Source organism: Helianthus annuus, chromosome 13 (assembly GCF_002127325.2).
Source record: "Helianthus annuus cultivar XRQ/B chromosome 13, HanXRQr2.0-SUNRISE, whole genome shotgun sequence".
In the NCBI taxonomy this organism is placed as follows: domain Eukaryota; kingdom Viridiplantae; phylum Streptophyta; class Magnoliopsida; order Asterales; family Asteraceae; genus Helianthus; species Helianthus annuus.
Genome location: NC_035445.2, coordinates 125,710,697 through 125,724,406, shown reverse-complemented (window position 1 = coordinate 125,724,406; position 13,710 = coordinate 125,710,697). Strand labels below are relative to the sequence as shown.

The window sequence follows — 13,710 nt, the reverse complement described above, 5'->3', positions numbered from 1 at the left end:
GGTTTCAGGAATTATATTATTTCAATAATAACTTTAACCTTGAATTAAAAGATTAATAGATTTTATGCATCATATAAACACTTTGGGTGATTTTTGAACTATTCAACTTATTTGGCATGTTAAAAGGCTTTATTGGGTGTAAACATGGTTTCAGGAATTATATTATTTCAAAAATAACTTTAACCTTGAATTAAAAGATTAATAGATTTTATGCATATAAACACTTTGGGTGACTTTTGACCCATTCAACTTATTTGGCATTATACTTTTTTTACACAAGGTACAGTTTGTACCCAGAAGTTTATTCTTTTATACGGGGTTGGGGTTGCACTTTTGACATGTTCGGTATTGATGACTTTAGCTATTCTTTTATACGAGGTATTGGTTGTTCTCCTCTCACAATTCCAGTAATAACTTTATTTGTCAATATACGTAAAACTCGAGGCCATTTCCTAAAAAAAAAACACTATTTGAGAAAAACCCTCCTTCACCCGGGCTTGGAACCGGCAAAATAAACTAAATGGTCTATTGATGGCAACGACACCCTACCTATTGGAAATGAGGGTATGTAATTGAAAGTTATATTCGGTCGTTGCGTCCCGAGTTCGTTTTGTGGCTGTGATGAGTTTGGTAAAAAAATTAGGTTCGACGTTGCATAGCAAGGATGGTGAGTGCGCTGTTTGCTACTAGCAACCTGTTATGCAGCCATGACAACCTCAATACCTATTCTGAGCCGTCTGTTAGAAGTCATTAAAGTATTGAAGCGGCATGGTACTTAACACAAAATTCTTGATCAATATCATTAGTTGCCGTCTTCTATAACCAAATTAGTTATATATATATATTGTTACCATTACTGTTGTTGGCTTGTAGATCATACGCGGCGTGAAATGACTCAGAATTTTGTTGAAGACGCTCCATTACAGAAGCACACATTGGAAGACGACCTCTACATACGAATTACAAGTACTAACCAATGGGGACGCCTAAAGTTTGTTTTTAACGCACACAACCTCCATTTGTTTTTATTAGTTATATATTTAGATTTACATTATGATTATAGTACTACTGCTTTCTTCAATCATAATTAGCACATAAGTTATTTTAATGTTTTTTATAAGTAAAAAGTGTTTTCATTACCCAGCCTGTTGGCACGACAATCTTGTCACATCTGAAAAAGAATACAAATATATGATTGTGTGCGTGCTTTAATATGTAGTTTTTTTTTTCATCTCGGGCAAAGAACTCTACCACTTAATCCTACCGGTGATTACTTTGTAGCAAAGAGTATGTGTCAATTAGCATGTGCACCGAATAAATTACTTTTTGTATGATTTAATTATGTGTTAATCATAAATAGCTTTACTATGATTTATTTCATTGATTATTGATTATATGTGTTCTGCTCAATATATGTTAAGGTCAAAATAGGTTCGGGTCAGTCAAAACGGGTTTTGCTCAAAATAGGTTCATGTCAATATGTGTTTTGCTCAATATACGTTAAGGTCAAAACTGGTTAAAAATGCTTTATTTAAGAAAATATATATCAAATAACCAAAGTTATAAAAAAATAATTAAAAAAAATGAAATCTATCCGGGTTCTAAAAAGAGAGCTATAAAATCATTTGTACAATAACATCTCAATATAAAAAATGAATCAAAACATATTTACCTAAGTGAGAAAAATCATATTTTTATACGTTTATATTGAAAAGTTCTTTCATTACAAAGTTGATCTCATTGCCAGTATATATTATATGTTTGTGTTAAGCCACCCACGAAAGTCACGGGATCTTAGTCTAGTATCAACAAAAAAACATGATAAATCCTATACAAAGCTTATGATGAATCAAGATGTGCAAGTGGGCCTTAAACACATGGCCGTGAGGTGGGCGGGGAGGACCAGGCCAGGGCCCCGATATTTTGAGGGGCACGTTTTTTATGAAAAAAACTCGATATGCATACGTAAAATATTTTGTTAATAATGTACACTAATACAAACACCAACATAGTCCCCCTTACAAAACTATTTTTAAGGTTTAGATTAGTTATTAACCCCTTTGGCATTAGGTTTAGACTTTTAGTGAGCCCAATACCCAATTTCGTTAAGTCTTGGGGGCACATTTTTTTGAGCTCAAACAGGGTACACAAATTCTCAGGATCGGCCCTGCCTAAACATATGGGTAACATACCGGTCCCGATAAACGGACATAATGGGTACTGGTACTAAAAATAATCGGTACGGTATTTGAAGGTAAATCAACCAAAATACCGGTATCGTACCGAACCGGTACCGGAAAAATAGGTATCGGTACCGAAAATGGTCAGTACAAAACAATATTGGTCCGGTATCAGTATCCAATACCAAATGCTCATCCCTAATTCAAAATGGTGTGTGGGCTACGGTCTATATCCTAAAAACATATGAATTTGTGTCATATAATTCACATAATAAGGCCCTAGTCTGAATCTTTCCCTTTTTTAAAAATTTTTAATACCCGTCCAAGTCCAACTCATAATCCTCCAAATGAGTGTGTATAAGATTTAATCACGGCCCAATTCCAAAACACATATAAGCCCACATCGCATATTCCTAAAAATCTGGACCCAACAGCTACAGCTCCAGCGGTTTTCATAGTTTTCAAGGCCCATATTCCGGCGAACTAAGTTGGATAATTTTTATTGATGATGGATAGAAGAGTAAAACAAAATGGATTAGCTTTAAAAAGAAGCTGGAAAATGAATTGAGTGGGTTGATATGTAGAAAATGAACTAGTAAATTGCCTCATGCTTTGCCGTGGCGTTCCGTAAAATTTTAACGTTAAAACGTATAACAACTGAAAATATACATAAAATAAGCATGAAACGTAAATCAACTTGAATTTATAAACACACACATATATAAAAATAAACACGTAAAAGTTGATTACAAAGACTTTAGAAAGTTAAGGGGTTATAAATGTCAATATTAAAATCTAAGAGGTAAAAATAAAAAATAAAAAAGAACCCCAAAAGACTAAAAGACAAAAAAAATTGAAACACATACACTATTCACAAACTTTGCTAATTGTATAGAAAATGAATGAATGAATGAATGTGTCGGCATTGTCCTTCAAAATATGTTAGACGGATTTTATTTATTGTTTAGCTTTTGATAAAGTATCCATTTACTGTTACCCGTCACTCGATCATTATTTTTTTGGTTTATTGGACAGATAGACATCTGTTTTGGACATTATGGTTTATTAAATGATCAACATACCTCTCTATTTTGCTCTCTAGTAATTGATTATACATCTAGCTCTAAGGTAATTATACAATTAGCTTATTCTAAAGCAAGCTTGTTCAAGGGTATTGAGTTATTGGCAAAGTATTAACCAAACCCGACAGAACACGAGAAGAACGCTTGGAAAAATGGCGATGGAGATTGTTCAAAAAAAGATGGTGACGTTGAGAAGAGAAGCGCATTGGTGGTAATAAGAAGAGGAAGGACAACAATGGTATACACCTAGATGAACTGTCATTGAAACTATTAGTCATCTCAAAAATGGTAAGATTATGGATATAATTGGTTAAATGAGTCATTGCCGTGTATTCAACGCATATAAGCAGGGTGAGGAGTTTAAAAGAAATGTCCGGTTTTAAACAGTGTATTACCGTCTATTACCATATTATGGATTTGGTGTCTAACTTTCACTAACTACAAGTCTAGTGTTTATACTATTTGCTCGAACGTAACCAGTTTGATCCCTAAAATGGATGTTTATATGGTTGTCGATCATTTTTTTTAAATGAGAAAATAACCCTTACGTTAAAAACAAAAATAAAAAGAGAAAGACTTTGTCGGTCATTTTACACCGAAAAAATATACCTATAGTCGGTCACAAGGCCGGCTCAACCATTTTGGTGGCCTAAGTCGAAGTAAAATCTTGTTGCCTTTTTCCCAAAAAATGTATGTAATTGAAAGTTAAACTTGAAGGGCCCAAGTGTAATTATTTGAAAGATTGTGTTAAAATTTAAAAACAAGAAAAAAATGGTGAATGAGGGATTCGAAACCGGGTCTCACCAACATCCATACATACACAAAACCACTACACTACCAACCATCAATTTATTGATAACCCATACCCTAAATCTTTTATAAATGGACTGTGATTTTATCAAATTGTGCAGGTCCTATAGTTTTGGTGGCCCAAGGCCCAAGCCTCATTTGGCTTACCCTTGGGCTGGCCCTGGTCGGTCATTTTAGTTAATTAACTGAATTAGTTATAAAAATGACATTTTACACCGAAAAAAAAAAGACTTTGTTGATTAAACAAAAGATAAAAGGTTCTTAGGATGTAAGGAGTGGTTAAACACTTTGGAGTGACAAACCAAAAAACCGACCAATCAGAGTGCGCCATGTCAATCAGTCAAAAGTGTTTAAACTTTGCTGAAAAGCGTTGGCAATGGTTTAAACATTTGCTCAAGTTGTAAAGTTTTATTTTTATTTTTTATTTTTTATTTTTTTGTAATCTAGAATATTTAATATTTAAGTTAATAAATATAGAATAAATACATTAAATTAAAAAACAATAAAGTTACATAAATTAAATTAAAAACATTAAAATTACATTTAATTAAAAAACAATAAAATTACATTAACTTGAAATAAATTAAACCAGTCTTCGTCGGAATCGACCAAAAGGTGGAGTAAATCTTGACTTGCGAGATTTAATGTTACCGGTACTCGTCGTTCTCGTCTGGAGTGTTACCAGTTGCGAGCAGTTTAATAGCCGATGTCACCTTTTGCAACGGCGTAAAGCCCTTCCTACCTCGCGCATCGGGGGCCTCTTCAAACCACGGGTCGTTTTCTTCCACGTCGGCCACAATTTTTAGAAACAAATGTTTCGACATACGGAACCTATGCCGAAAGATATCTTCGTTGTACTTCGGGTCTTCGACAAAATAATCCGCCATGAGTGTCTCATGCCCCTCCTCACGTTGACGTTCAATATATCTCATTCGGTTAGATGTGCCCGTGTCTTGAAGTTCGGCTTCTTCGATGAGATTTTGAAAAAAAAAAGAATGCCACTATCGGATGAATCGTCGCTACTCATGGGTGGGAATCATAACGGGAGTTCATCCGCCATTTTGTTTTGTAATTGTTTGGGAAGAATTGGTGGTATTTTTTGGTATGGTTGGGTATATATTTGAAGGTATTTGGTTATGGTTTGGTTTGATATTTATAGTTTAATTTTTTAAAGAAAAAATAATTTTTTTTATTTGTAACGGTAATATTACCGTTAATACTTGGCCCACATTCCAAACATCTTTCTTCCCCGCGTCGGCAATCACTCACCGCACCCTTCACCTCACCGATCGGTAAAGGGGTCGACGGCGGTGTTTCCGCTCGGCAAAACCGAGTTTGCCGCACCTCTTTACCGCCCACTCCGGACATCCTTAGTGTTTCGGGGGGGGGGGGGGGGTTATTGCATGGACCTCCCGGCCGCTGGAGTGATCCCACTCCACAAGCTAGCAACGTCCCAATGCTGCCTGGCGGTGAATACCCCATCCCGAGCTGAGTCCGTTTCCCTCTGGGAAGAAGGTGGCAGAATTCCCCCTGCCTGGACTCGAACCCGGGTCTCTGTGAAGAGTAGAGGTGGGACTGGCCAACTGGGACACCCCAGTTGGTTTCCTTAGACCAAGCGTAATGGGGCGTTTTTTTTTTAAAAAAAATTGCCCGAAAACGCCCTAAAACGCCCAACCCCCCATTACAGGGGGCGTTTTCAGGCGTGATTTTCGAAAAAAATAGGGGTCGGCGTTTTTATTTAAACGCCCAAATTTCTGACATGCATTTGACTTTTGTGGCCCACCCTCACTTTTCACCTTGTTCCTCCAATCACTTTTGGAGCTTTTGTCTGACATGCTTTTCACTTTTTTTTTTTCATTAAAAATAATATGGGCATTATAATTCTTCACCACTACACTACTTTTGCTATAATGCCCCCTTGCTGACTAGGACGCCACATGGCGCAAAACGCCCCATGGTGGGGGCATTATAGTGTTCTACCACTACACATGGTCTTAGACCAAGCGTAATGGGGCGTTTTTTTTTAAAAAAAAATTGCCCGAAAACGCCCTAAAACGCCCAACCCCCAATTACAGGGGGCGTTTTCAGGCGTGATTTTCGAAAAAAATAGGGGCCGGCGTTTTTATTTAAACGCCCAAATTTCTGACATGCATTTGACTTTTGTGGCCCACCCTCACTTTTCACCTTGTTCCTCCAATCACTTTTGGAGCTTTTGTCTGACATGCTTTTCACTTTTTTTTTTTCATTAAAAATAATATGGGCATTATAATTCTTCACCACTACACCACTTTTGCTATAATGCCCCCTTGCTGACTAGGACGCCACATGATGCAAAACGCCCCATGGTGGGGGCATTATAGTGTTCTACCACTACACATGGTCTTAGTGCTTCGATAAACCCAATGACAAAAATACAATTTACTCTTATTAAAAGATGCTTTTATATTTTCTAGAAAACAAACAAAATGATGGTCAACTTTAAGTTGATGTGAAATTAATCATTAAGATCATTTCATTTGACATAAAAAATAAAAATAAATCTGATCGTCGTTAGTTAAACAATTTTTTTTTAATTTAAAAAATAAACTATATTCGTTATTCGTTAATTATTAACCAATAAGTCACCCATAACCACAACTACAGTACACCTAACTACACATGTCTCATAATTATTAATTAACCTAATATTGGGTATGTCACAATCAAAATGGTCATTGCCAGTTATTATTATAATCATTATTATTATTATTATATTTTTTTTTTTATCCCTCAAAAGACATCTATACCATCTCCCTCCACTTGTTCAATGTTGGTCTATGTAAGTAAAAGTTGTAGGGTTGGCTCCATGTGGGTGTAATGAGTTCGGTAGATAGGGTTTGTTAACTGGTTTGGTATTATATGAACAAGTCAAAATAAAACAATTCATTATTCATATTAAGCAAACAACACCACATACATAATGAAAGGAATGCAAGTGTAACATAATAATAAACTGAAAAAACAAGAGTTAAATAGTCAACAAACACACTTTTTGATTACCGTTCATCACCATCCCAATCAACCTTCATTTTAGGTCCGGTAGGTCCATCCTCACTAGAAAATTCCCTCGGTATGAGGCCAAGCAAGCTTCCAATTGGCGATGCCAAAGTTCCGTCCACTGAGCTTTGTACGTTTTCAATCTCCGTTCCTACATCATACGTTATCTTAGGACCCCATTTTCTTGTGAAATTCACCCATGGTAGCTCGCTTACATCATTGATGTATTCGGCTGCCATGACTGAATATCTTTCCTTTACGTTATAAAAATTGTCACTTTTTGCAGTATCGTTTCTAATACCAGCCACATCGTTTCCTTGTAGTACAAGTCCTGGGGCCGGGTATGTTGCATGGCCATTTAGAGATGGGTAAGCTGCGAAGTTGTTACTCGCATCGAAAAACTCTAGGGAAGTGGTGTCCACCCACACCCCTCCACTATGTTGTGCGAAATAAACACGATATAAAAGTCCATTAAAATTGCTAACCCTTAGGGTCACATGCTCCCAATCACCTATATGTTCACCAACCCTTCCTAGAGGGACATTTACCAACCCTACTTTAGCAGTTGCTGGGCCATTAAAAGGGTAAAAAACCCATATGGCTAGATCGGTAAATGTGGCTCCAAGCATTGGTTTGACATGAAGATAAGCCTCACAGCTTTGCAAGTCACCTTTCTTGACCCTTTCTCTCTCAGCTTCATCAACCGGCAGGTCCAGCCAGTAAGTGCCATCGTTCGAACCACCTTGAGGAAGGTTCGAGCCGGTGGGATTGACTGGGATAGGGTTTGATTCTTCTCCTGTGTGGTAGAGTTGAACCCCATTGGTGAAATACCATTTTGTAGAAGCAGGAAAGTAGGTTTCTTTAGGGTGAAAATAAAATCTTGGAGAATATTCTTTAACCAGGGCATCAATTTGAGCTAAATTTGGCATGAAAGAAGTCAAGTTCTCAAAGTTATTATTCTTTAAACAAGAAAGAGATAATAAACTTGTATCATCTCCATTTTTGCTAATTATGAATGTACCTACAGACACCCCTAGAGCTTGTCTCCCCCTAACTTTTGGCCTTAACCCATACACATTCACACCACTAGAACTCCATAACAATGCATCTACTTCGGTTTCATCGGTTAGATCGGCTCGAACACACCGGATTTTATCCAGTGAAGGTTTGCTAGGCAAGGTAGTGATGGTGTAGCCTACTGACTTATAACCCTCCGGTGGGGTTGGTAGCCAGACATAAAATGAATTGTTACTGCTCCAGACTAGAGTGTAGTCTACTGGAGCAGCTAGGGTTCCGCCGGAAACATCTTTTCCGGCGAGAACCCAACCAAAAAGTGGGGTGTTATTGGATTGGCAATGGCATCCAAGCATGGAAAAACCATTTGGTATGGGTGATGGCTCAAAGAACGTGACATCATTATTGGACCAAATTTTGGTGAAAGATGTTATCTGGCAAACTTGAAGTCCTCCAAGATCAATTATTCCACTAGCAAAACCTTCCCCTATGAAATCAATCAAAAATAATAATAATTATTATTATATATAAAAAATAATACTTGTATATCAATTGAGGTTTTGAAGCTTATATAAAGAGAGATGAATAATTAAAACCTAGTGGCCAAGATGGCAAGGCAGAAGGAAGCTTGAAGCTTGTGTCAACAGGAAGAGGTTGAGATGAGGAGTTCCCCATTTTCTGTACAAATGATACTGTGACTTCTTAGAAGAACAAACATGCACACATATATATAACTTGAACCCAGAAACATATTTGTATTATTTAATAAAAATTTAGGAGTCTAGACAAAGTAATTCACATGTTACATGTGTGATTATTATATTCCTACCTGATTATTTAATGAGTCCATTTTTTTAAGTTAAGGATCCATGTGGTTGACTTATTCGCAAAGTGTGTTATCATTCTACAATGAAATTTTTCTCTCACTCGCATGTTATATCGAAAAAAATATAAGGGACGATCTATGTATAATATCACCACCAAAAAAAGGTAATTTTTGTAACACCTCGAAAACGGGTTTGGTAATAAACTCTGTTAATACTAAAAGACGGGTAAAGTACCGTTAGTGGTAAAAGTAACCCGGTAAATATTAGGATTGAAATAAATAAATAATCGTAATATTAAATAAAACATGAATAAAAGACTTTTGAGAAAATAAAGTTACGAAAGGCCCGAGTTATTGGGACTTAAAATAAAACGGGTTATAATTTCCCGAACCCATTAAAATAACTAGGAATAAAAATAACCTAGTTAGAAAGAAGCCTTATAATAATATGTTAGAAGGTTAAAAACACCTAAAATAAGAACCTAATAATAGTTTGGGGACCAAAGGTGTTAAGTTTGAAACTAATATTATTAAAACAAAATTAAAAACACCAAACACACACTTGTGTGTGTGTCTGGTTCGATCAAAAACACAGGGGGGGGGGGGGCGACCAAACATCCTCCACCAAACCCTAATTCATGCAAATTGTCCAAATTGAAGGCCAAATTCTGTTTCAAAACGAAATCCGAGCACGAAATAGTGATCTCCACTGAAAAAGGAATCATAAGGTATGTGAATTTCATGAGAAATCTCTAGTTGAATTTCTGAGTGATATTAGAAAATTCGAAATTGATGGTTGCATGTTTGTTATATGGATGGAATAGGAACAATATAGTGTCTAGGAGTAAGCCCTAGACAAGAATATGACGAAATCATGCCTAATTGTAGTAAATTCCATGAACACCATTGAAGGTGATTAGTTGGTTGTTGTGAACTTGATGAACACTAGGATTTCGAATGTTGTTCTAGTGTAATTTGATATTTATGAAGCGATTTCTGATTTATTGATGTTAACCTTTATATAAAATAGTCTGATTGATGTTAAATTTGGCTATATGACAAGTTATGAACTTGATAATGAATCATGTAAATTTCTGCCCATAAGGTGTTTGTTAAAACGCCTAAGAGAAAGCTAAGATGTTAAGTTTCGAATAAAAACGCATATTCGAATAACATTGTAAAATATGTGTTATATGTCATGAATGGAGTTCTAAACAAATCGTTGATTGAAATCTATAGACAAAGGAGTCGAGTTTTCAAGCGGACAAATCGGAGTGGACATGCGCTTGAAGGGAACGCTTTAAAGGTACGCGACTTGTCGTCTCGTTACATTTATATAGACAAGCTTAGTTAAAATATGTTTAAGGTTGATATAACGAAAATGGTTGAGTTGGTATGTCAATGAGGTGATGGAACTCAGTCGACAACCAAATGGGTCAAATTAATAGTTAAAATAATAGTGATAAAAAATAAAGACATCATTTGGTAAAAAGTTATAACGGGACGGACACATTAAGAAAATGTCTTTTATATAGTAAAAAAACTCACGGCGCGAACCGGAATTGTTTCAAGGAGCATGATGAAATTAATATACCATCATACGTTGATAAATGGTCATGTCGACTAAACGGGTCATATGGTGTTTTAATACCATTTGACATTAATAACTGACGACTACTTGTTGAGTTTTGTGATTACAGGAAATAACATATGTTGCATTGCTTTAATTAGAAAATTTAAAGCAAGAGGTATGTAAGCGGGTCAATGCTATGATCCGAGCCAGGTACATATAGTTAGATTTATAGTTAAAAGTGGTACTGTGGTGAATTAATTAGTGGAAGGCCTTTGTCGTAAATTGAAGGACTAAAATTGACCAAAAAGCCCTTGAGGGGTAAATAGGGTAGACAACCTTTAAAGAGTTGTTTTGAAATAAGCGTCTTGTTAAATTGAGTCCTTGGAATTCGTATAAAATGGTGACAGGATGTAAACCATTAGAAGCATGATTTAAGTCTAAAAATGTAAAATACTCGTAACGGGTCAAAACAAGTATATATGCATAACGAGTTAAAACTTCTTAAGGAATCCATAAAGTTGAATCTTGAAAATTAGTAAATGGAAATAACATGATGACCACGGTATTTTGAAGGAAAATAACAAGTTAGTTTGGTAAAAGCATGAACGGGTCAAAAGTGTCATAATTGAATATCAAGCCGAGATCTTGAAATCTAAATTTTATGAATTCGGATGTCGGATTTTAACTCCATGTGATGGAGAATTAAATTACGGACGCGTAGGAAAAAGAATCGTGTAAAACGGATCAATAACGAATGAGTTATGTCCGTTTTCGTGAAACTTGGGTTGGCTGGGAATTATGCAGCAGCAAATAAACGACTTGCTGTCAAAAAAGGGGCTAGGTGTAGCGCGACGCCCCTAGGTGTAGCGTCTAGGCCCCCTTAATTTCGAAAATTGTTAGAATTTTGTTGTTTTCACTCATGAAGCTTGTTATACCTATTCTAACATTACCAAAGCTAACTTTTATGTTGGTTTTGGTCATAGGTGAATGTCAAGGGAAACCGGATGAAGATCAAGCTCAACGAAGAACCGAACACACGAGATCAAAGCTTCCGCACGGCGCTACGTCGTAACTTTTAAACGACAAACGCAATTACATTATGTTGTACTATTTTCAAATTGTAAAAGTTTTAGTAAACTCGTATTGTCATACGTATGTGTAACCGTATAAGCATGTATTTATACGAAACTTATATAAAATATTTTATAAAACAAGCAAGGGTGTTACAAGTTGGTAATCAGAGCTCATGGTTAAAGAATAAAGTGTGTTCGGTTCGAGGCTTGATCGCAAATCTGGTAAGTACATGTATACTAATAGTTTAGTATGATTAAAGTATTGTGAACAACATACAGGGGCATCGTGTAATACACGTTACCCAAATTAAATCGATAAAGGACCAATAAAGTCAACAAAATTACGTGTGTCGACACGTATAGTGGAAAGCCTTGTATTATAATACGGGCGTTCATTAATGTCGAAATTACTAATTTTTATAAATGTTGTAGTTGAAGGACACTCGCATTCGAAGATAGCGGGAGTTTAACAAATTGCGGATCTGACGAAGGAACGGTACAAAGTATGACAAGCAGAGCATGCTCATCAAGGACCTAAATCGCGTAACGATCGCGAATAAGTTAATGGCAAGGAAAGCCCGTAAGGGCAAGCATTTACCAGGTGCACATTTTAAATTTAATCGCACAAATAGCAATATGCAACAAATATGTAGAGAATAATTGTTGCATATATTAATTAAAAGCTTGGAAAACCCGAATAGAATACCTATCCGGGATATTGTTTCCAAGAGAAACAAATAGAGGCATTACTTACATGGGGCGTAATGTGAATATTATAAAAAGGTCATGAATACTAGGTGTTGATCGTTCACTTTGGCCAAGTAAGTAGTGAACGCGTGGTAACATGAACTTCTTATGATGGACATATTTACATCTGATGTAGTAAGGACAGGGTTAATGGGACAAATTAAAAAGGTAGCCAAATGAGTCAAATAAGTAAAATGTTTAATGGTAAACGTAAACGCAAGTGGATGACGGAAGCGTATTACGTTAGAATAACGAGCCCGAAAGAAGGGACAAAGATTAAAGTAAATGAAAATATGAACCAATTAATATGAATGCTAAGACATAGGGAATAAAGTTTGACTGTCATAAGTGAGGAAATTCACACAGACAAGTCAAGGGGGTAGAATAAAGAATAAAGGACTCGACTAAATAAAACGATAAATTTCGCTAAGATGACCAAATAAATTAAAGTGACGTCTAAAACCATATAAGAATAGTTACTTGATGATAACTTCGGTAAAGATACCCGATAGATGGGTAGGATTCTGAAAGTATGCGTAAACCAAGAGATGGGAACGCGAAATAGAAAGTCAAAGGACTCGGATTAAGAGTCATGACTAAAAGACGATAAGAATTTACAAATAGAAATTTTGATAACTACGTTCAACTATTTTAAAGTTGAACAGGTCGAATAAAGAATGAAGTTTGACGTTCATGAGTAATGAAATCTCACACGAACAAGTCAAACGAGATAAGTAAGGTATAAAAGCTTGGTCGTGTAAGTAAGCGCAAACCGAATAATAGAAGCGCGAAATATTAATAAACCTATGTGATGGGTCATAAAGGAATGTAGATAGGAAAAACGCAAACTAGTGAAACAGGAATGTTAAAGAAAACACTAAGATAAAGAACCCGGGTAACGGGTCGTAAAGAAGTATAGTTAAGAACCGGGTAACGGTAAGCGTAGGACAAATCAACGTATAATTGACGGAAGAAGCCATAGAGTCGGAGGAATAATTCAAAAGAAAACAGAAGTAGCCTTAGACTACGGTTAAGGTCAAATGAAATACAAAAGCGAAAATAAATGATACTAAACATAAAAAGAATAACTTGACGCTATATATATATATGTATATATATATATATAGTGGAGGGTTCAAACGAGAAGAATTTTTTTGTAAGAAGAAAAAAGAAAAAGTTTCAACCAATAAGAATGCTTCATTTTACTTCATTTAATATTTGCATTTAACTTTAATATAAGGGTATATTGGTAAAGTTACATAAATCATTAATTTGTATTCTTCTCCTTGGATAACTAACTAAATTAAATTTGTAACTCTTTTTCAAAATATATACTTTTTCCAAATTAAAAAAAACAACTTAATTTAAA

At 35.6% G+C, this 13,710-nt stretch overlaps 1 protein-coding gene across 2 annotated transcripts; it reads right to left on the bottom strand.

Annotated features, from left to right (window-relative positions):
• Nucleotides 1-6,979: 6,979 nt before the first annotated feature.
• On the bottom strand, nt 6,980-8,876 carry LOC110899305. Of its 2 annotated transcripts, XM_035981468.1 has the most exons (3): nt 8,719-8,876; nt 7,410-8,609; nt 7,033-7,259 (listed from the first exon to the last, which is right to left on the bottom strand). In XM_035981468.1, the coding sequence occupies exons 1-3, from the start codon at nt 8,795-8,797 to the stop codon at nt 7,108-7,110; spliced, it is 1,431 nt and encodes a 476-aa protein (XP_035837361.1). In that variant the 5' UTR covers nt 8,798-8,876; the 3' UTR covers nt 7,033-7,107. The 2 variants fall into 2 exon arrangements, with proteins under 2 accessions (XP_022001886.1, XP_035837361.1); XM_022146194.2 differs by having other exon boundaries at nt 6,980-8,609.
• Between the last annotated feature and the right edge of the window lie 4,834 nt (nt 8,877-13,710).